Here is a 22,501-nt window from a genome sequence, read left to right on the forward strand (position 1 = left end):
AAACTGTACTAAAACTGATTTTTAATTAATTGATGGGTAACCTCTCTCTTGCAAAGTAATTAAAATCGAGATTATAAATAGAATAAAAAAGGGTTCATATAGTGTAAATTAAATCATGGTGAGATCATACTACAAATCATAAATTTTACTTTTTATAATATATATAAATAATTATTCAATTTTATAAGGAATAAAAATTAATCCAATTTCTTCTTTTAAAATTTTAAATAATATGAAAATAATTAATATAATAAAATATGAAAATACAAAAAAAATTAAAATAAAATAAAAGAGAGAAAATAAATCAAAAGAAACAAGCTGTTATTGGTCTTCATAACTAACATTAATATAAATTTTTTTATAAATAATTAGAGTAAACACAGACATTATCGTGCATGTGTATATGCATTTTTTAAATATGCATGATATTATATAAGTAGATGATGATATTGTAATGTTATTAAGTTGATATAAAAAATAAATTTATATTTATTAGAAACAAAACAGGATGAATGGAAGAAAATGAGAAAATAACAATTTTTGAATAGGAATAAAAAGAAGGAAAGAAGATAAACCATTTTATAGAAACATGTAAGAGTAACTATTAAATTTTAAAAATTTAACAAATAATTATATTATAAAAGGTAAAATTTAAATTATGAAATATGGATAAAAAAAAGAAATTCTCTTTATATATAGTTATAGATAAAAATAATATTATAATTAATAAATACAAGAAGTAATAAATGTTAACATTATTATGCTTTGGGTCTATACAAAATTGTGGTTGCAAAATTGGAAAATTACTAAACATTACCATGCTTTGGGTCTATAGAAGATTGTGATTGCAAAATTAGGAAATTATAATTGCAAAATTACAAAATTATAATTGTATTAAATTTTAATTAAGAAGTGTTGTGGTGTATTGTAACTGGATTTTAATTGTATGAAATTTTTTATTGAGAAAAAAAATTTTAATTGTATTAATTAGTATTTAATTTAATTAGGTGAGAGATGATTGTGTGCTCTCAACACCTTTATCAATGTAAAATTTGAATTATTTATCAAAGAAACTGATAGTACAACAGAAATCTCGAAAAAAAAAAGACGACGATTTACACAATTTTATGATTTTGTTCAACAATTATACTAATCACAATGTATTATTACGATTATGCGTAAGGAAGATCTGACCTGTAAATAATATATAAATCGTATGATTTTATTATTTAAATTTCGATTTTGATTACCTTAATTACATAAATAAATATGTGCAATGAACTTTGAAGTTAGAAAAAATATCCGGTGAACTCATTTGATAATTATGTAAAGAATTTTACTTGTCACCCCGAAATTGTGTCCATGCTAAAACCAAAAACACTAAAAATCAAAATAAAGATTACATCCTATTGTTAATAAAATATTGAGTTCAGCAATTTTTGTCTCATAGAATCACTCTTAGTTAATGGATTACACTCCTCTCAGTATTCTTAGTCGGCTAAATAGAACCCTATAATTAATAACAAGTTTTGACATGGTGTGGTTTGGTAACAATTGCAAACTATCTAAACTATGTAGAACCCTACAAATTTATCACAACCTTTTTCTTTGTCCACATCACACTCTGTTCTCACCTTCAATACTTTCACCTACATAAACACTTCTCCCATAGCAAGATTTTTCAGTGATGCCAAACACTAATGTTTCTCTCAGACTAATTTCATCAGAGTGATTCCATGATTTGGAAGCCAAAATGGTCACAAAACCTTCCACTTTCCTTGTATCACCATGTTGGAACATGTGAGTGAGAGTGGTCCATCATTGTTTCTATCAAAGTTCACTTGATTCACTTAGTGTTTGAAGAAAGGTCACAGAGAGAGACACTAACTTAAACCAGTAGCACTGACAAAAGGGAGTCAAATTTTTATTGATATGGCAACAGCAGAAGGAAGGATCTGTTCATCATCAGCAAGCAGAGATTTGGCCTCAGCAAGGTTTGATGAGGAAGTGAGTGGAGAGAGTGATGTGTTTCACAGAGGTGGAAGGGAAATAGAAGAAGAGGAGGAGCTGAAGTGGGAAGCTTTGAAAAGGCTTCCAACATATGACAGAATGAGGAGAGTGCTTTTGAAGCAAGTTTTGGATAATGGAGGAGTGAACTATGAAGAGGTTGACATCACCAAGCTTGGATTGCAGGAAAAGAAGCATCTCCTTGAGAACATAGTAGGAACTGCTGAAGAGAACAATGAGAGTTTCCTCCATAGGATGAGGGAGAGAATTGATAGGTACCCTTTTAAATGTTTTGATCCTATATACTCCATCTGTGTTCTGTTCAAACCACACTAAAACACTTTCCTTTGTTTGTTTAATCTTAATTGCTTTTGTTGTTACAGGGTAAGCATTGAGATTCCCAAGATTGAAGTAAGGTATGAGCACTTATCAGTTGAAGGGGATGCATATGTTGGAACAAGAGCACTACCAACACTCTTCAATTCTACCCTCAATGCAATAGAGGTATACATGTTCTTAGTTTTTCTAATCAGACTTAGTATTTTGATTTTCAATAGAGAAAGTGTTTGGTGATTTCTTAACCTTTTATCAGTTTTCTGTTCTGGTTTTTGCAAACATGTAGATGAATATGCTTGCATAACATGAATATGTTTTCTTTACCAGGTATTGGTGAATTATCTTGTAAGCCTTGTGTTTGGAGTTTTGGGATTTCTTCACCTTTTGCCTAAGAACACAAAGGGTGTGAAGATTCTCCAAGAAAAAGTTGTCAAGATTCTCAAAGATATTAGTGGAATTGTGAAACCATCAAGGTACCTAATTAGTGTATAATTTCAATCTTCATATCATGATAGGGTTTGATTCTGTCCATTTTATTTCTGGAAGATGTATGACTTTATACTTAAAAAATAAGATTTAAAATTTTATTATTCATTTTTATGTTTCTCAGATTTTATTGGGTTCTAATATACTAAAGAACCCGTTACATTTAATTTATTTATATATTTTAAAATAAATTATATTAAGTTATTAATTACATTTAATTCTGTACAAGTTAATAGATAGAAATTAAAACTATGAATCAAATTATGTTTTTAGTTAATTTATAATTTTAAGTTTTTTATTTAATTTTTATTATAATTTAAATAATTTATCTACCACACTAATTAATTTTTATTTTTAAAAAAGATTAAATATGATAGTTTAAAATAATAAATTTAATATATGTTTGTGTAAATGAATGAATTCAATGCATAAAGTCATCTTGCTGCTTTTGTATAAAAGTTTGGACAGTGCTAAAGTTGAAAAAATGGACCACCGAGATCAATTCGAGAAGTGAAGTGATTTTTTTTTTCTGTTGGATACAGTGTGTCAAACAAATTAATTATTTCACTCAACTTAAAAGAATTAAAATATATGTAATTTTTAACATTTATGTCACGTAAATAAAATTAAATCTCAATTTTTATACATACTAATTTAATATATAAATTACAAAATTTGCCTATGTTTAACTGAAATACTATTATTTTTATTAAAATTATATTTATTAATTTTAAAAACGATTTAGTGCGTAAATTTATGATTCCATCTACCTAAACTTATAGGGACTACATAAGACCAGATCTGATCAAAATTTATCTGTTTCAATTTACGTTATTAGTTTTCTAATTTAATTCATGTTATTGTACATATATGGATTAAGCCTATTTAGGTGACTCTAAATAATTTCCACATACGTAATTATTAAAAATGGTTAATCTTCATTAAAGTCATATTTCCATTTACGTATGTTAATTCTAATAGTAGTCATTGCCAATTTAAGTATAAAAATTTGAACAATACTATATATAAACCAATTTTAGCATCAAATGGAGATTAGTATAGATTTTGTTCGGTGATACTTAATGCATGTTTAATTTAGTTCATTTTATAAGAAAATATTTTTGTCACTCATTTTTTTAGGTATTTCTAAAATAAAATTTAAATATATTGACTAAAAAAAATTAAGTTATATTATATAAATAAGACAAACCTAGTTTTATTAAATTGATGTTGTATACCTCAATGCTTAAACCTAGTGAGTATAGAGAATTTTTGTTAAAGAAATTGATAACTAATAACCATGTTAAATTTTGATAACTTGACAAGTATGGCATTAGAAGTAAGATAACTATTGCTTAATAAATAGATAACTAAGTAGATAAATAATCCATTTATCAAATTTATTGCCTTACAAATAAATAGCCAATCAAATAGACAAAGACTCATATGTTAGAACTATATAAGTTTCATTTATAAAAATGGTTATTATTGAATACAAATTCCTATTATTGAAATCACTTTCCAAAAAGTGCATCACCAACTGTAGACCTAATTGATTCTTTGGTAACTAAATTTAAACTTTATTTCTATCTCTGCAGAATGACTCTGCTTTTGGGACCTCCAGGATCAGGAAAAACTACATTACTGAAGGCACTTGCAGGAAAAATGGACAAGGATTTAAGGGTTAAATTAAATATCCTCTTCTTCCCTTCTTTATGAATAATTTATTTCTGAAACTGTTCAACAGATACATATAAGATATTTATCACTAACAAGTATCTCTGGTGTCTAAAATTTTTAATTTTTTTTACTGGAAATATAGAAATACATAAAATCATAAAAAAGTGATCTTTTTGTCATCCCAATGAAAAAAAATGAGAGTATTTTTCATTAGTACCCAAGGAATAACAGTTAACATAGTCATACATATATCATATTACATTTTATTACACATTCAATAATGTCTTGAAAATTAAAAAAAATAATGTTACACTGCTTAAATGGTTCCTCCATCACCCTGTACACAAGACTCTTTATACAAAAAATGTATGTTTAGTTTATATAACATGCTTTGTTACTTTTTTTATAGAAAACTCCACTAATTGTTTATATCATATGATTTTAACCAATGAGTATATATATAGTGAAATTGTTCACATCACTATGATATTAAGAATGATTATGAATTGTAAAATACCTTTTTACATAGTTAAGTTGAGATTATAGAGTTCATTTGTAATGTGAACTCATCAGAGAATTTCTTTCTGGGCAGGTATCAGGAAGAGTGACGTACTGTGGTCATGAATTATCAGAGTTTGTTCCTCAAAGAACATGTGCATACATTAGTCAGCATGATCTTCACTATGGAGAGATGACAGTGAGAGAGACACTGGACTTTTCTGGACGGTGTCTGGGAGTAGGAACAAGGTATGATATGCTGGAAGAGTTGTCGAGAAGGGAAATAGCAGCCGGCATTAAACCAGATCCTGAGATAGATGCTTTCATGAAAGCCACAGCAATGGAAGGTCAACAAACAACTCTTGTTACTGATTACGTTCTAAAGGTTTGCTCACACTTTGGTCTAAATCATTTTCCTTGTTAGCCACCAAACTTCAAGTTCTGTCATCTAACTTTTTTATGCAATACTACAGATTCTTGGGTTGGAAATATGTGCTGATATTTTGGTGGGAGATGAGATGAAAAGGGGCATTTCTGGTGGACAAAAGAAGCGTTTAACTACTGGTATGTGGATACGAAATTTCACTCACAAGCATCTTCTTACCATAACATAAGAAGCACATACACTTCAAAGTTATTACATTCATGTTGAATCTAACGTTTTCCAAAATGTGTTAGAAAGTTCTCGATCGATCAGAGATAAAGCCGGTTTAGAATATATAAGTGTCTGCAAACCTCAACTTAGAAACTAATTTGTAAGGTTGAATTAGAATTAAAATTCTCTGTTTAACATATTATACTGTATTTTTGTGTCCAATGTTGTGCCTGTGGTTTCTAGACTATGGTCTAGATGATTGTACCATGGAGTTTGAGAGGAAAATTATCTGTGTGATATTAGATTCCTTTGCAGAATCATCCATTTTGCAGTTCTGATAAACAAGAACTTACATAACATGAATGCAGGTGAGATGTTGGTAGGCCCTGCAAAAGCATTCTTCATGGATGAAATTTCAACTGGTTTGGATAGTTCCACAACCTTCCAAATTGTCAGGTTTATGAGGCAGATGGTCCATATCATGGATGTTACCATGATAATCGCTCTTCTGCAACCTGCACCAGAAACATATGAACTTTTTGATGACATAATATTGCTTTCAGAAGGTGAGATTGTGTATCAAGGTCCCCGTGAGAGTGTTCTTCATTTTTTCGAAACTGTGGGGTTCAAATGCCCAGAAAGGAAAGGAGTTGCAGATTTCTTACAAGAGGTAACTTCGAAAAAGGACCAAGAACAGTACTGGTTCAGAAGGGACATTCCTTACCAATATGTCACAGTGCCTGAGTTTGTAGCCCATTTCAAGAATCACAGTATCGGTCAGCAACTACATGAAAAGATTAAAGTTCCATATGATCCTAATGAAAGCCATCGCGCTGCATTGGTGAAGGAAAAGTATGGCATCTCCAAATGGGAACTCTTCAAGGCATGCTTTTCAAGAGAGTGGCTTTTGATAAAACGCAACTATTTCGTATACATATTCAAGACTTTTCAGATTACTATGATGGCTCTGATTGCCATGTCAGTGTTTTTCAGAACAGATATGAAGCATGGTCAACTTGAGGGTGCAGGAAAATACTACGGTGCACTATTTTTCAGCCTCATTAATATAATGTTCAATGGAGTGGCTGAACTTTCAATGACAGTCATTAAACTTCCGGTTTTCTACAAGCAGAGAGATTTCCTCTTTTTTCCAGCATGGGCTTTTGCATTGCCCATTTGGGTCCTCAGAATTCCTCTCTCACTGTTGGAATCAGGACTATGGATCATCCTCACTTATTATACTATTGGCTTTGCTCCTGCAGCTAGTAGGTATGAGAATACTTGAAAAACACGCAATAAGAAAATAATATCCTTAAGTGGAAGCACATTCGCAAATAAGAGTAGAAATATAAATAAAAGTATACAGTAATGAGTTTCTCAATGGCACAGAAATGAAATAATAGGTTCACTCTCTAATCATTCTTTACTTCTTAGTTCTACTGACTTGAAAATTTTGTTTTATGTTGTATGTTATAACTTGTCACAGGTTTTTTCGTCAGTTATTGGCATTCTTCTGGGTGAATCAAATGGCTCTGTCCCTATTCCGCTTTATTGCTGCAGTTGGAAGGACAAAAGTTGTGGCACACACACTTGGTTCCTTCACAATTTTAGTTGTTTTTATCCTAAGTGGATTTACTGTTTCAAGACGTAAGTAACAGTTATTCCTTATACCATCAATATCATATACTCTAAAGATTTAATATTAAACTCTTCATTGTGAAATTGTTTCATTTAAACTGATAACTCCAACCTCTGTCCATTTATAGATGATATTGGACCATGGATGATATGGTGCTACTACAGTTCACCTATGATGTATGGTCAGAATGCAATAACCATTAACGAGTTCCTAGACAAAAGATGGAGTGCTGTAAGATCTTAGTGTTTCTTTAATCTTATAAACACAAGATTATTATTAGTTTATTGCTGATTTTTCACTTTTCACAGAAAAATAATGACCCAAGAATCCCTGAGCCCACAGTTGGGAAGGCTTTTCTTAATGCTAGAGGCATTTTTACAGAAGATTATTGGTACTGGATATCTGTGGGTGCCCTTATAGGATTTTCTTTGCTTTTCAACATTTGTTTCATTCTGGCTCTAACCTATTTGAATCGTAAGTTTCATTACTGTATTGCTTTGTGTTACATTACATGCTTAATACTATGTTTCTTATATTGTTTTAAAATTTCTTTCAAATAAAAAACAACAAAATTTTCCTATTAGGTGGGGTCAGGTTACATGGATCAAATGATAGACACAACATAATTTCCTATGGTAGATAGGCAAATCATATAAATCTAAATCTCCTTAATAGAAAATTTTCTTTTATAGTTCTATCAAGAGAGCATTGCTCCATGGCAGACACTGACAATCCGAAAGATTCATTCTATAGAAGCATCCTCTGATATTGCTTTGAAAATAAATTGCAGCATTTGGAAACTCAAAATCTATTATAGTGGAAGATGAAGACCAAAAGAAAACCACATTTGCTTCATCCTCAGTAGAAAAAATGGCAACTGGAACTACAGAGCACAGTTCAGCTTCGGTTGGTAATTCGTTTGAAGGTAAAGTTTGATTTTCTCTTCAAATAATCTGTAATGAGATCATAAAAAGGCAGCATTTGTATTTTACATAAACTACTTTATATCCTCTAGTCAAAATAAATGTCACTTGTATGTTTGTTGCATCTTAAATATAGCTTTGTCTATATACCTAAATGTTTGAATAATGTGCAATTCACATCTATTGGAAATAAACACAGATAGTTGTAATTATTACAGGTATTGATATGGAAGTAAGAAAAAGGGCTCATAGCTCAATTTCTAAAGCTCCAGAGAATACAAAATCCAAGAAGGGAATGGTGCTGCCCTTCAGGCCTCTGTCACTTGCATTTCAACATGTGAATTATTACATCGATATGCCACTTGTAACCTCCAATTCCCTCCTCTTGTACCACTTTAATCATATCCCTTAGTTCCAGATAAAATTTCATATAACTTTCTGTAGAATATAAAATTAACCAATCTAACTGCACATAAAAAGGAACTGCATAAAGAACTTCAAAAAGATTATGTTTACACGATAACAGTTTTTGTGTAATGGAATCATCTAACTCAACAATAAGTTCATGTAACTATATAGAAATGTCAGCACTTGCACATGTTCAAAAGTCGGTTTGGTAATTTGTTATCAGGAAATGAAGAAACAAGGAATTGAAGAGAATAAACTCCAACTACTAAGAGACATAAGTGGTGCTTTCAGGCCTGGGGTTTTAACAGCATTAGTTGGTGTAAGTGGTGCTGGGAAAACCACCTTGATGGATGTTCTTTCAGGAAGAAAAACAGGTGGTTTTATTGAGGGAAGCATCAGCATATCTGGTTATCCAAAAAACCAGGCAACTTTTGCTCGGATCAGTGGTTACTGTGAACAAAATGATATACATTCCCCAAATGTTACAGTCTACGAATCTCTTGTGTTTTCTGCTTGGCTGCGTCTCAGTAAGGAGGTTAATAAGGAAACACGAAAGGTATAGTTTTCTTCAATCAGTTTTCATGTTAAACTTCCTAGCATTGGCTCTTTATGTGTCTGTCTACTTTCAAATGTTACAGTGTACTAATTTAGTTCCTTTTTTATAGATGTTCATTGAAGAAATTTTAGAGCTGGTTGAACTCCACTCAGTGAGGCATTTTATAGTAGGCCTTCCAGGAATAAATGGCTTATCAACAGAGCAGAGAAAGAGGCTCACCATTGCTGTAGAATTGGTTGCAAATCCTTCCATTATTTTCATGGATGAACCAACAACTGGTCTAGATGCTAGAGCTGCAGCAGTTGTTATGCGAACTGTTAGAAATACAGTGGATACAGGTCGAACTGTTGTCTGCACAATTCATCAACCAAGCATCGATATATTTGAAAATTTTGATGAGGTGAATAATGAAATCTATTAAGCAGTAAAACCCCACTAGAGTTTTATAAAGTCAAGGTCTAAAAAACTGTTGAAATCTTGGGAACCAATGTGAGAGTTTACTTTTGGTAATGGTTTTGAAGGAACAATACTCACTCACCCTTGAATTACTTCTTTATGTCAGCTGCTTTTGATGAAGATAGGTGGACAAGTGATATATGGGGGCCCTCTTGGTCGGAATTCTCAGAATCTTATTGAGTACTTTGAGGTAAATCTCTGCTATTATAATGTTCAAATTCTTGAATCAGTATGATGCCAGAAATCTTACTGATTGTGCATGAACCATTCAAAGGGTATCACAGGAGTTCCTAAGATTAAAGATGGATATAATCCAGCCACATGGATGCTGGAGATCACTGCTCCTATATTTGAGTCTCAGCTTAATGTGGACTTTGCAGAATTATATGCTAAGTCAGACCTTTATCAGTAAGTGGCACTAGTGGTTGTATTTGTTTGTAGAAATTCATGCTGCTTCTTGTCCAAACTTATCTGAACTTTCTCATGATGTTTTACTTATAAATACTTTGATAACCCTTTTCCAGAAAGAACCAGGAACTTGTTAAGGAACTATGCACACCAGTACCTGGAACAAAGGACCTTTACTTTCCGACTAAATACTCTCAATCATTTGTTACTCAATGTAAAGCTTGCTTCTGGAAGCAGAATTGCTCCTATTGGAGGAATCCAGAGTATAATGCCATCAGATTCTTCGTCACAATAGTTATTGGTATCATTTTTGGACTTATTTATTGGGACAAAGGAAAAAAGACGTAAGTTGAAAAGCAATTTGGCTGAAATACACTTGATTAGTACTTGTTAACATCTAAATTATTTCCAACTTAAATAAACAATAACATGGTTTTATACAAGAGAACTAAGCATTTTTATGCATCACATACTTGCCCCAAGATACCATTGCTGGAAAAACTAGATTTGGTACTTATTTTGGAACCTAAATAGTATGGTAGCAATTGCATATGATTTAGATAAGTAGCAATAAGACCATCAATAAAAACTCTTGTTTGTCCATGATAAAAATTGACAGTAAATATAATTTCTGCAGGCAAAAGGAGCAGGACCTGTTGAATCTGCTTGGAGCTATGTATGCATCAGTTTTTTTCCTTGGAGCCTCCAACACTAACAGTGTTCAACCTGTTGTTGCAATAGAAAGAACAGTTCTATACCGTGAAAGAGCTGCAGGAATGTATTCGGAATTGCCTTATGCAATTGGTCAGGTAGAAAGAAAGCATCTATTAAGTAAATTGTCAAAGTTGCACAATTCATTAAAAAAGTACTGTGTTGCAGGTAGCAATTGAAGTAATTTACGTTGCAACTCAAAGTCTAGCCTATTCCATTATTCTGTACTGGATGATTGGGTTTGAAGCACGTTTTGAAAATTTTTTGTGGTTCTACTACTTCATATTCATGAGCTTTATGTACTTCACACTGTATGGAATGATGACTGTAGCTCTGACGCCAAACTATCAAATTGCTGCAATTGTTATGTCCTTCTTCATCAATTTCTGGAACCTGTTCTCTGGTTTTCTTATCCCAAGAACGGTATGTATGTGTATTATTACATCAGTTATCACACACACATGTATATAATATAATATATATATATATATATATAATTAACTTTTAATCATTAATTTTTTTTCTTTAGTATAATCGTTATGATAAGTAATTAACTTTTAACAGCCAGATTAAGAAAAAATTGAAGAATGATAATAGGGATGGGATTTGTGTAACTTATTCCCTCTTTGCATATATTGGAAATCTTGCATTAGTTAGGGATAAAACAAAATTGTAATATATAAAAAAGTACAAACCTTAACCTTACAAGTCAGTTTTAAGATTAAGTTTGGTTTAAATTCACTTCATAAGATGATATCAGACCTTATTTTGATGATGTTTGTTCCGTCTATTGTGTTACCTACAATCAGACCAGCAACAAAGAAAATTTGTGTTTCTTTCATTAAGTTTTTGTGTACATAAATTAGTTATTTAAGAAATGAACATGTCTAACAATGGTAAGGTAAACTTGGTAGCAAGTTAATATTTTCAATTCAAGGATCAATTTGTATGTACATTAGGACTCAAGAAACACAAGTAGTCACTTTCATGCATAAGATTAAATCTTAACGCAAGAGTATTATATGATGGTGTCCAGACCAAACTAAGGTTCTAAATTGCAGTTGCAGTTTTGTTTGGATCATTGACATTGTGAGAAACTGTGAATAAAATGACTGATACAGAGCAGTCATGGGAAGCTCAAAAGCCTCAACATCATGGCTGAAATCATGGTCATAGACCAATTTTTAAAACCTTGGACCCAACCAAACATGGTTCAGGTCCAAGAATAAAGTGACCCTTTAAGGGCATGAATGAATCCTTGAATATATATTTTTTTATGAGATAGACTCTGATATGAGAATTTTTTATTGGGATACTGAGGAAATTGATCTTATATGAGGTATGAGTTGTCCATATAAGAGGCTTATACCACTTTTAATATAAAACCTTAAGATCCGATGTTTGTGGATATTATTTTTCTTACATAATACTTGACTTCTTCATTTCTACTTGATATGAAACTTTCAACGTATACTTGGATTCTTAACACAATTGACCATTTTCATGTAAGCTAAGTGTACTATTTAATTGATTGCCTTTTGGGGAAACTAAAAGTTAGATTTCATTGATTATGCAGCAAATTCCAATATGGTGGAGGTGGTATTATTGGGGGTCTCCTGTGGCTTGGACTATATATGGATTGGTGACATCCCAAGTTGGTGACAAAAATAGTCCCATAGAGGTTCCTGGCTTTAGAGTCATGACAGTAAAAGAGTACCTTGACAGGAAGTTGGGTTTTCAGCATGACTTTCTTGGAGTTGTTGCATTAACTCATGTTGCTTTTTGCCTCCTCTTCGTTTTAGTATTTGCTTATGGCATCAAGTTCCTTAATTTCCAGAAAAGATAGTCAATCACACACAAATGAGTATGAAACTGTTGAACAGAAAGATACTGGTAAAGTTATATGTAGGACAAAGATGCATAGTTTTCATCATTGTTTAAGTTGCAATTTGATTGCTATCACTTCTCAATTTCCTTTGATTCGTAGTGTCCCCTAATTGAGGGGTTTGACGTATATTTTAAGTAAACCGATACATGAAAATCAGTGATTTAAATACAGTTATCAATTTAGTGCAAACAAAAAGAACTAGATTAAACTGTACTTTTGGATAATGTTGACTGATAAACAATTTTCTTTAACAGTTCTAACATATGAGTCCTACATATTAGTAAATTTGAATTTGTTTTTTGTTAACATGCTTTCCTTTTCTATATAATACCAATTTCTCATGAAAAAAATTGCCTGAAAACACTATAACATTCTAGTTTTAATACTTTCTCCATATGACTAAATTTTATTAAAAATTAAAATTTTGTTAGGTCCCATTTATTAACTTTTTTCTTCTAGATTTAAAAGAGGAATCCACTTAAATTTGTAATTTTGAACTCAAATGATTATTTTTTTATACATCAACGGACTAAATATAAGATCTTGAAGAATGTTCGTACCAGTTTGACTTGTACTAACAAAATTTACCGTTCGGATTTAACAGGCATATTTATAAAAGTTTTTTAATTTTAAGTTCTAAATATAATTCATTAATTTTTTTTTGCTAATTGTAACTTTATTCTCTATCTCTAATCTTCAATTACGTTATACTTATATATTTATTATGGAGTATAAATAAAAAGAAATAAAGTAAAAAAAGTTCATAATTATTTTATTGAAATGAAAATTTTAGTATTTCTATAACCTTTAAAGACAGAGTCAGTAATATGCTAGTTATTCTATCTATCAAAATATTAATTCTTCGATAACATACACAATTAAGAAATGTTCAAATTATTGTAAATTTATGTTTAAATACCAGCACACATATACTATTTTACAAATTCTTATACATTTTCAACTATTCATAATACTAAATAGGTGGAATTACTCTTTTTAGTGACTGTACTAATAGATAGAGTTGTCAAAATGGATAATCCGGTCCAATCCAGCACGATCGATCAGGGGTTGATCACTTAGTGAGTCAATCCAATCCAACTCACTTATTAATGGATTAAAAAAATTTAAATCCGACTCGGCCCACCATGGGTTGGTGGTTAAATAGATTGACTCACGGATTCACTTAATTAAAGTAATACAATTTTTTTTATTTTTTTCAGTCAAAACTAAATTATAATTCTAATTAAAATCTAAATAAACTTTAATACAATCCAATACAAATCAAAATCACACAAAAACAAATTATATATATATATATATATATATATATATATATATATATATATATATATATATATATTAGCTAAAAAAACAACCTAACATGATCCAAATACAAAGTTCAACTTAACAAAAAACACTTGTGTAACCCTTTATTTGCAGGTTAGCTCACCAACCCGGCTCATTACGAGTTCAACTCGAGTAAATAGGGTTCTAGGTGAGTTGGGTCAAAAATCAACCCATATTAAAATTTATAAAAAAAATTAACCTAACCCGGTCCGAACCCATGGTGAACCTGGTTGACTCGCGGGTTCCAACCCATTTTGACCACTCCACTAATAAAAATTAATCATTTTATATTCTTTTGATATTTACAATATCATTTTTAACCTCTTTTAGTTCTCACCGTCTAAAGCTATAAAAAAACATAAATTAGTATATACTTAAGGACCAAAAGGAATGATTTTTAAGTTCAAAAAAAAAGGCAAAATTTGCTTAATTATAGGCTCAAGTGAGTAATTTTATCTATTTAATAAAAGTAAAGTTCGATTGCGGCATAACAATATGAAATTTATATATATATATATATATATATATATATATATATATATATATATATATATATATATATATATAGGTGGTTGATGTGTCCTTTTAATTAAATAACAATTTTTCCTCTCAATCATATTTGACTACCCTAAAATATATTTTCTCTGTAACTCTAGTAGGAAGTACACAAACTAGGAAGTGTGCGAAACTGGCACAAAGAAGAAGGTTAAGTGAGTCACTACTATGTCTTGAACATTGCTATGCAGTGACAATCACACTATAGTTAATCAAATGATCAACAACGTTTCCAACCAAACTTGCAAAATAGTGTAGTATTAAAATATATGTCAAATACACAAACCAAATTCACCATGGCATACACTATATACTCACAAATCATTGGCATAGAGAATACACTTATGATGAGAAAATTTTAAATACTGCTTTTGCTTGACACGCACAAAGCAAAGAATAAAACAAGACAAGCAACATATTACAAAAACATGGTTATTCAAACATGCTTAGGATATAAGATATGATTAGTGTGCTTAACAATGGACACAAGTGGTTCTATTCTAGCAAGGCACAACGGTTTAGAACGTATGTATTCTCTGGCACTCAACAGGTTTGATGCTTTCAGCAACAGTATTAATCTGAATCAGATGATGAATCATTGGGTTTAGAAGTTTTTTTCTCTGTTTTCTTTCCCTTCTTCCCATGTCTTTCTTCCTTGTGGTGAGGATGAGTGGAGAAATCTGAGATATCCAGGTGCACACCAGGGTCATTGGCCTGATAACTGCCACCAAACATGAGTGAATTGTTGATGGCTTGGAAGTTGCTGTTAACAAAGGTGCTCAGTGCCTCTGGCTCATCACCATCAGAATGGGTGCCTGATTTATCATCCAACTCACTTCTCAGAGTGGCACCATTGTTGTTACCTGCAAGGGTGACCATGCTCAAACCATGTTTCTCATCCTTCTCTAAATTGTGGTGGGTTGAGCCTGATTTATGAAAATCAGTGGCCCTGTGAGTGATGGCAGAGACCATGTCCCTTATGTCTCTATTCAATTGCCTGTGTTTCTCTCCCTCTGATGGAGAGGGATTTGGCTGCACAGGTGAAGGCATTCTTTTTAAGGAGAATGAAAGAAATTGTTCACTGAAGTGTGGTGTATTTCGATCTGATTTGTGTTCAACATGAATGTGGGTGTGTGCTTATATAAGGGAGCTGAGGGATTCCATTGTGGAGAATAAAGTGAATAGAGTGACTTGAATGGCAATAAAAGGATATCATCTAATCAGCAGACAAAAGATGAAGGAGGATTACTTGACATTGGGTTAGCCTATTATGCTTAAACTTTGTGCTTTTATTGCCACCAATGATCATGGTGAAGGGAAATAACAGCATGTTCATGTTGATTTAGAAGCCAAATTGGACAAGTCATTGTCAGGTGAAAGTCACAAAGACAGAGCCTTTAGCATCCAACTTGATTTTCTTCTTTCTATATTCTCCTTCAGAATTTTGGGAGTAAATATGGGTCACAACTTCCTGTATCCTAAAAACTTTAGTAACTAGCATTGATAATCTGAAGTATGATATGATTCTTTTGGGCAGGAAGAAATGCCCGTTAATATGACTCTGAACTCGAAACAAAGCATTTAAAAACCCAAATGGAGAATAATTCCCTGTAGTCTGAACCAAAATAATATATTAAAATTAAAAACCAACGGTCCCAACTGCGCGAACAATAACTAATCCAAAATTATTGTCAATTACTTAGTAAACACAAGACTTATTGTGTGCGTATGACTGTAAATTTTTCCCCTTTCTTGTACAAAATACGGTTTTACACAAATAACATGATGATGAGAAATGGATTCATAAAAACGTTGTTATATTATTTTCCGTTGTGAAAAGCTACTGGAAATTCAAAATAAATATGGATGATGTGTCCTTTTCTCCACTCCGAGATACAAACAAGGCTGCAAATTAGTATATATTGCAAAAACAAAAACAGAAAATGGAGCAGTTACATTGTACAAGGTAGAGAGTCACATGGAAAACAATTGGGGAATTAGGACCCCACCTTAATGACACAGCATAAAGGAATCAGGCAAAAAGAAGAACGACCTCATATTTCTGGGGAAAGCCACGTCTGTTAAGGTAAATTTGCACAGTTATTAGTAAGGCTTGCTGTAAAGGCCAAGCAAGGGTTTTTCCCTCTCCTGCACTCTTTTCCTTGCAGCCTCTCTTGCCTTGAGAGCTGCTTTTTCTTCTTCAGAGATAACTTTGGATTTTTCATTAGGCCTTTTTCTCTTTCCGACTGCAAGAGATGAAGGAGCAGCTTTCGAATTTCTTTTAGGATTCACAGTTGTAACTAACCCAGATGAAGATCCATTTTGAGACTTATTTGATTTGTTTTCATCTGATTTCGATTTTGATGATGACAAGGACTTAGATGTAAAGTGAGGGGAGACATATGCTTCTTCCTTTGTCACCCACTTGCCTATTGAAATATTTTGAAGTAAATAGCCATCAATTATCAACATGATAATTCACATGTAGGTAAGACAACAGTTCTAGTGTCATACCAATGGCATCAGAGTAGTAAAATCCGGACTTTGGGTCATAGCAAAATCCATTTGTTTTATGATAATAATAGCCTGAACTGCTGTCAAGCTCCCATTCTACACAATCATGAAGCAAAAATCAGTTGGGACACAAAATCAATACAGCAACAATGCAATACACGACACTGACACGTCTGTTGAGTATATAGAGTTGGATTTGTATCATGAAGCTACATGTATACATTTTTTTTATCATGCTCCTCTGCAGTTTAAAAAGAGAATGCAGAGATCCTGACCATAATTTCATTCGTTTTATGCAAAGATGTTAAAGCTAAATTTTTAAAAACAAATTTGGCCCTCAATTGGAGATGCAGTTGAAAATGCAACAGAGCAGTTGATCCATTTCCATATCTTTTTCCACGCCGAACAAGAACAAAATTTTATATTTATGCTGTCAATACAAACTACCAAAACCATGAATAGTTTCAGAAAAAAAAATCGAAATTGTTTTAAGGAGAAAAAAATTGAGAGTAAAATAGACTTATTCTGTTTTTTTCAGTGAACCTAGTCCAATAAGCCATAATAACATTATTTCAACATTTTCTTGTCCTTTTACCATGGTATTATCTACAAAATGAAAAAGAAAAAACAATAACCTACAAGGGGGGGAGACTAATTCTTAGATTTTATATTCAAGTTCTTTTCTGAGGAAAATAATTCCACTTTATCAATAGAAGAAAGAAATTAAGTAGAACACGTTTTAGAGATATTTTATACCATAGATTAAATTTCTCTGTGGAGAATTAAAATTTGACAGAAAAATAGCCCAAAATTCTTAAATACACCAGGTTACCAATCCTTAAAGGGTTAGGGCTTATTTTAATAACATATTTTATTTATACACTTCACAATTTTTTAAAGACATTATATTTTCATCATATAGATTATTGGATAGCCAACCACTTGCCATTCCAAAAATATTACATCTACAAAAACCCCGTGCACGGTAGAAAAACTAGTTTTAATAACATTTTATGAATTACAACGCCTAAATCTACCACATGAAATTAATATTAGTTAGGACAATTTCCAATGCTCAATAGTCTTACCGTTCCTCTTCCAAAGTAAAGCTGGTTATAACTACAGGTTGCTGAACAATTACTTACAAAGTAGGGTTTGCTTGACATATCCACTTTATACAAGCCAACTACCACCCCTTTATGCAACAAAGAAATATCCGGTCTTTTATGTATAATAATTATTACTGATCATCTTAGGAGAGAAGTGTGGCACAATAACTTCTTTGTAATGCTTTGAAAAACCACAAAATATAAGTAATTTCAAGGGAGTTCTCCTAATTGATGACTCCAAAATGCTTTTTTCTATGTAGAGGACAACAGTTTATGATCTAAACATAGACAGAATGTCAAAACAATGTACCCGAATAAGCAAATTAATAATCACAACTCTATCAATAGAGATAAACAGATTTTACTTACAACCTTGGCCATCCAATTCGAGTGATTCTCTGGCTTCCTCAAATTTTGCTTTATCCTTTTGATAGCTACGTTGTGCTTTCTGCATTAGAATACAAAGAAACAGATATAACAAAATTTATATATCTCATCTTTCAGTGTAAATCTGTAACAAAACATACAATACTCTTGAAACTCAAATATATCCAATTTGAAAAAAAAAAAAAACTAAGATAGCTGTGACTTTCCGGCAACTTCCCTTTCCTGATAATTCTCAATCTTCAAATACAGTAAATGTTTCACTTGAAAAATTATTTTGGGAATCCATGACCACTCTATGATCAAGTATTTTGTTTGGATTTAAGTCAAGAGAAATGCTAATAACATACTTATTCAACCTCTTTTGAATACATGTTGACTTTTGACAGTGTTTGCATAGCTAGCATTCCTCTAAAACCAATAATTTTCATTATGTTATCGGGAAATTTCCACTCATTTATTCTAGCATTGTAAAGAAAAAAGGGTCATTGTTATCAGGGAGAAATTTAAAAAAAAAAAAGTGAGAACCGCTTATGTTTTCTGACTTTGCAGCAGTCCATTTCCGTAACTTCAACAGGCTTGCTTTTGTGGCTTGAACAAAGAGGGTAAAACAGTATGGATGAAGGAACTGTTCATGATTATGTGATTTGCTTATGAATTTTAACATTCTTTTACATGGCTCTATTCATGGAAAGCCCAAAATATGCAATCTTTTACTTAGGTTCTAATCAACGGCATGAATCGTTCAAACCCTCACTGTTTTTTGTCATCTACAAAAGATTTTACCTTCTGCTTGAATACTATTTTGGATTTTAAACATTGGTTTTCGTATTAGCTAGCATTTTCCAACCTTAAGAATGAATTCAAAGAAGCTTCACACATTATGTAAACTCCCTAGTTTGATAACCTTGCTGGTCCTTCCTTATGCATGCCTGATTTACTATGTTAATCAAATAGGTTACTAGCACACCTCACTGATTGTACCAACAAGTCCCGTTCAAGCTTTATAAAAGTGATATCAAAATTTTTTTCCAAGCATGATGAGTGCAGCATCAATATCAGTAATAAAAATATAAATATAAATAAAGAGAAAAATCCTTACCGCTTCGATTTGTTCAATGGCACGGGCTGTTTCCTTCTGCTCTTTCTCCTTAGCAATATTCTCTTTTCTCATAGCAGCCAGCCTCTTGGCAACATTATCTTTGTGGCGTTGACCAAGCTCATGATTCCTAATGCTCGAAGGGTTGTTTGATATATAAATTTTGCAAAAGTCGCACCATTTGTTGCCCTGGCTGACCCAGTACTGAAAACCATAAAAATGAAGGAGTAAACAAAGACCCCCAACTTCTCGGTGCATCCAAACAATTTATCAGCCACAAATAACAACTCCAACTTTCCACATATCAGAAAACCGAACATACCACTGCATCTCAATAACCCACCTCCAAATCCTTCTCTCATGATAGTCTAATTCACACACAGCCAACAGCTCTTCTAAAATATACTTACCACATGTTTGCCATATAGATATAGAAGAATTAATTCTTATTTTTTTACAAAAAAAAGCAGTATTTCTACAAAATAAACCGACTTAAACATGCACTTGTAATAGTCTCCTACAGTCCTATTCCCAATATATTATTACACAATCCAACTATTGTTTACATTAATTTGGTTTTTAGGTATAAGAAGCATAAATTCATCATATACAGGATTTCTGGGTGGTAATTTCGATTATGAAAGGGGCAGAAGGTCGAAGAAAAAAGACCTTGATGTCATTTGCTCGCAGGAAAATAAATTATAAAAAAAACTGTGAAGAGTGCATCAGAATGATTATGAAAACTATATAATGAAAAATTGCGGTGATTAACGAGTTTACCTCAGTCATGACAGCAAATTAGGGTTGCGAATCGAGGCGGCAAGAATTAAAGAATAATTGAAAGCTGAGAAGGATAGAGGTTCTTGAGTTATGGTGTGTGAAGTGCACCCTAATCTCTTCAAATTTCAAAAACCTCCAAAAAGTGAAGCAGAGAGTTTGGAAACAAAATAATGTCAGCGACTTGGATGAAAGAGAAACAGAGAAAGGGAAAGAGAGAACGTGTTTTTGTCCAAGCACAGAAAGGAAGTTATTTTTTTTTTCTGTATCCAAAATTTCTAACCACACCCCCTATATTTTTAAAATGCCTATTTCAGTCTTCATAAAAATATGACTTTTTTTATTAATTATTTTAGAAGAAACAAGTTATTTTAATATTTTTATTTCAGAGCAGAGTCTTAAAAATATGATTTTTGAAACATGAATTTTAAAATAAGTTTTATAAAATACTAGCGAAAATATAAGCTGTGTTCGAATTTTTTTAATTTTTATAAAAATTTAAGTTAAAATCATTAAAGAATATATAATTGTTAAAATTAAAAAAATAAAATATATATATAAAATAATTAATTTTTAAAATAATAATTAAGAATAAAATTAAAATAACGAGATGTAAACACAAAAAAAGATACCTCTTTATATATATATATATATATATATATATATTATATATATATATATATATATATATATTATAGATTTTAATACATTGTATGTATAAATCCAAATTTTTTTAATAATTAAAATATATATAAATATAGTTAAATATTTTTAGTAAAAGATTAAGCAATTTGTTACTTATAATTTAAAATTTTTATTTTATTTTAAAAGATTTATTTTATAAAAAATAATATTTGGCGAATAATTATTCAACCAGGAAAAATAATATTATATATTGTTATGAGATATTTGTATATATTAATATATGTTATTGTTATATATTAGATAAGTGAAAATAATATATTGTATTTATTCAACCAGGAAAAATAATATTATATATTGTTATGAGATATTTATATATATTAATATATGTTATTGTTATATATTAGATAAGTGAAAATAATATATTGTATTTTTTGAAAAAATATTAAGCTTATAATTACTTGCGAGGACAAAGTTTAACGGGAGAGTTTTCACATAAATGGCAAAGTCAAGGAACAAGGGTTTATTTACATTATTATTTTTCTTGACTTCTTATCTCCATGTGATTTAATATGTACTATTTTAGATAAGTCTAAACTACAAATAGATGTTAATTTTGATGATTGTAATGATATATGAATGTATCTATGTGATAATGATTCATTCAAACACGAATACAATCATGTAAAGACACGCATATAAAGATATGATTAAAAAAAATACAAATATCACGATATTTATAGCAATATATATAAAAGATATTCATTCTTTTGAGTCATATTTAAAAATAATAATTTTATCCTTTAAAATATAATTATTTATTAAATTTTTAAAAAATTGATCGTTATTTTTATTAATTTTTTATAACATGTTTATATGTGTTTTTTTTCTTTTTCTTTATTTATTTATCAACTGTTATTCTTTCATCTTTTCTTATATATTTTACTTTATTTTTTATAAATACAATTTTATTTATATATTGACTTAATAATATTACATTATCATCACTTACTAATATAATATTACGTATAGTTACAAAATACATAAACACATACGCGATAGTACTTGTGTTCATGCTAGTATATATTAAAATATATTACTTATACTACATAATCTAAAATAATAATAAGCTATTAGAGTATTTAATATTATATTAATTTTTAATTTAAATATGATTATTATTTTTAAGATTTAATTTTTTTAAGTAAAGATTTGATTTACTTTTTATGACAATTATCACTAATAAAACTTTAATTTATCATTTAAAAAATTTATTATGAAATATATTTATACCTGTAATTTAAAAATATAAGTTTCAAATAAAAAACATACAATATAACAATAATTATATAATTATATAACAAATCATATTTAAATTTAAATTGAAAAAGACAAAAGTTCATAAAATTCTTTTTTATTATGAATAAAATATTAATATAATATAATATAATATAATTAATATAATGTAAACTGAGTTTAAATA

General features: G+C 30.5%; 3 protein-coding genes across 3 annotated transcripts; 1 reads left to right on the forward strand and 2 right to left on the reverse strand.

The window, feature by feature from the left end:
• Positions 1-1,534: 1,534 nt before the first annotated feature.
• LOC114189668 (pleiotropic drug resistance protein 2-like) lies at positions 1,535-12,673 on the forward strand. Its single transcript, XM_028078298.1, has 20 exons — positions 1,535-2,282; positions 2,391-2,511; positions 2,671-2,816; positions 4,428-4,512; positions 5,102-5,392; positions 5,481-5,571; positions 5,971-6,871; positions 7,089-7,249; positions 7,369-7,472; positions 7,550-7,715; positions 8,032-8,166; positions 8,383-8,528; positions 8,796-9,128; positions 9,238-9,528; positions 9,691-9,774; positions 9,859-9,992; positions 10,109-10,336; positions 10,630-10,801; positions 10,872-11,126; positions 12,280-12,673. The coding sequence occupies exons 1-20, from the start codon at positions 1,933-1,935 to the stop codon at positions 12,547-12,549; spliced, it is 4,464 nt and encodes a 1,487-aa protein (XP_027934099.1). The 5' UTR covers positions 1,535-1,932; the 3' UTR covers positions 12,550-12,673.
• A 2,075-nt stretch (positions 12,674-14,748) lies between these two features.
• On the reverse strand, positions 14,749-16,107 carry LOC114192166. The gene has a single exon (XM_028081790.1). It carries the CDS (start codon positions 15,541-15,543, stop codon positions 15,067-15,069), a length of 477 nt encoding a protein of 158 aa, XP_027937591.1. The 5' UTR covers positions 15,544-16,107; the 3' UTR covers positions 14,749-15,066.
• Positions 16,108-16,343: 236 nt separating this feature from the next.
• On the reverse strand, positions 16,344-20,627 carry LOC114192165 (zinc finger protein ZOP1). Its single transcript, XM_028081788.1, has 5 exons — positions 20,380-20,627; positions 19,603-19,803; positions 18,489-18,564; positions 17,008-17,103; positions 16,344-16,922 (listed from the first exon to the last, which is right to left on the reverse strand). The coding sequence occupies exons 1-5, from the start codon at positions 20,386-20,388 to the stop codon at positions 16,597-16,599; spliced, it is 708 nt and encodes a 235-aa protein (XP_027937589.1). The 5' UTR covers positions 20,389-20,627; the 3' UTR covers positions 16,344-16,596.
• Between the last annotated feature and the right edge of the window lie 1,874 nt (positions 20,628-22,501).

Source organism: Vigna unguiculata, chromosome 7, assembly GCF_004118075.2.
Source record: "Vigna unguiculata cultivar IT97K-499-35 chromosome 7, ASM411807v1, whole genome shotgun sequence".
NCBI lineage: Eukaryota > Viridiplantae > Streptophyta > Magnoliopsida > Fabales > Fabaceae > Vigna > Vigna unguiculata.

Bases quoted from the DNA above. Each gene is read 5' to 3' on its own strand.
- LOC114192165 (XM_028081788.1), bottom strand. The intron at 17,104-18,488 runs GTTGTAAGTAAA...ATGATTGTGTAG, and splicing joins ACTCGAATTGGATGGCCAAG to AATGGGAGCTTGACAGCAGT. The intron at 16,923-17,007 runs GTATGACACTAG...ATATTTCAATAG, and splicing joins TTACTACTCTGATGCCATTG to GCAAGTGGGTGACAAAGGAA.
- LOC114192166 (XM_028081790.1), bottom strand. From the start codon at position 15,543: ATGCCTTCACCTGTGCAGCCAAATCCCTCTCCATCAGAGGGAGAGAAA.
- LOC114189668 (XM_028078298.1), top strand. From the start codon at position 1,933: ATGGCAACAGCAGAAGGAAGGATCTGTTCATCATCAGCAAGCAGAGAT. The intron at 2,512-2,670 runs GTATACATGTTC...TTTCTTTACCAG, and splicing joins CTACCCTCAATGCAATAGAG to GTATTGGTGAATTATCTTGT. The intron at 8,167-8,382 runs GTAAAGTTTGAT...TAATTATTACAG, and splicing joins GGTTGGTAATTCGTTTGAAG to GTATTGATATGGAAGTAAGA.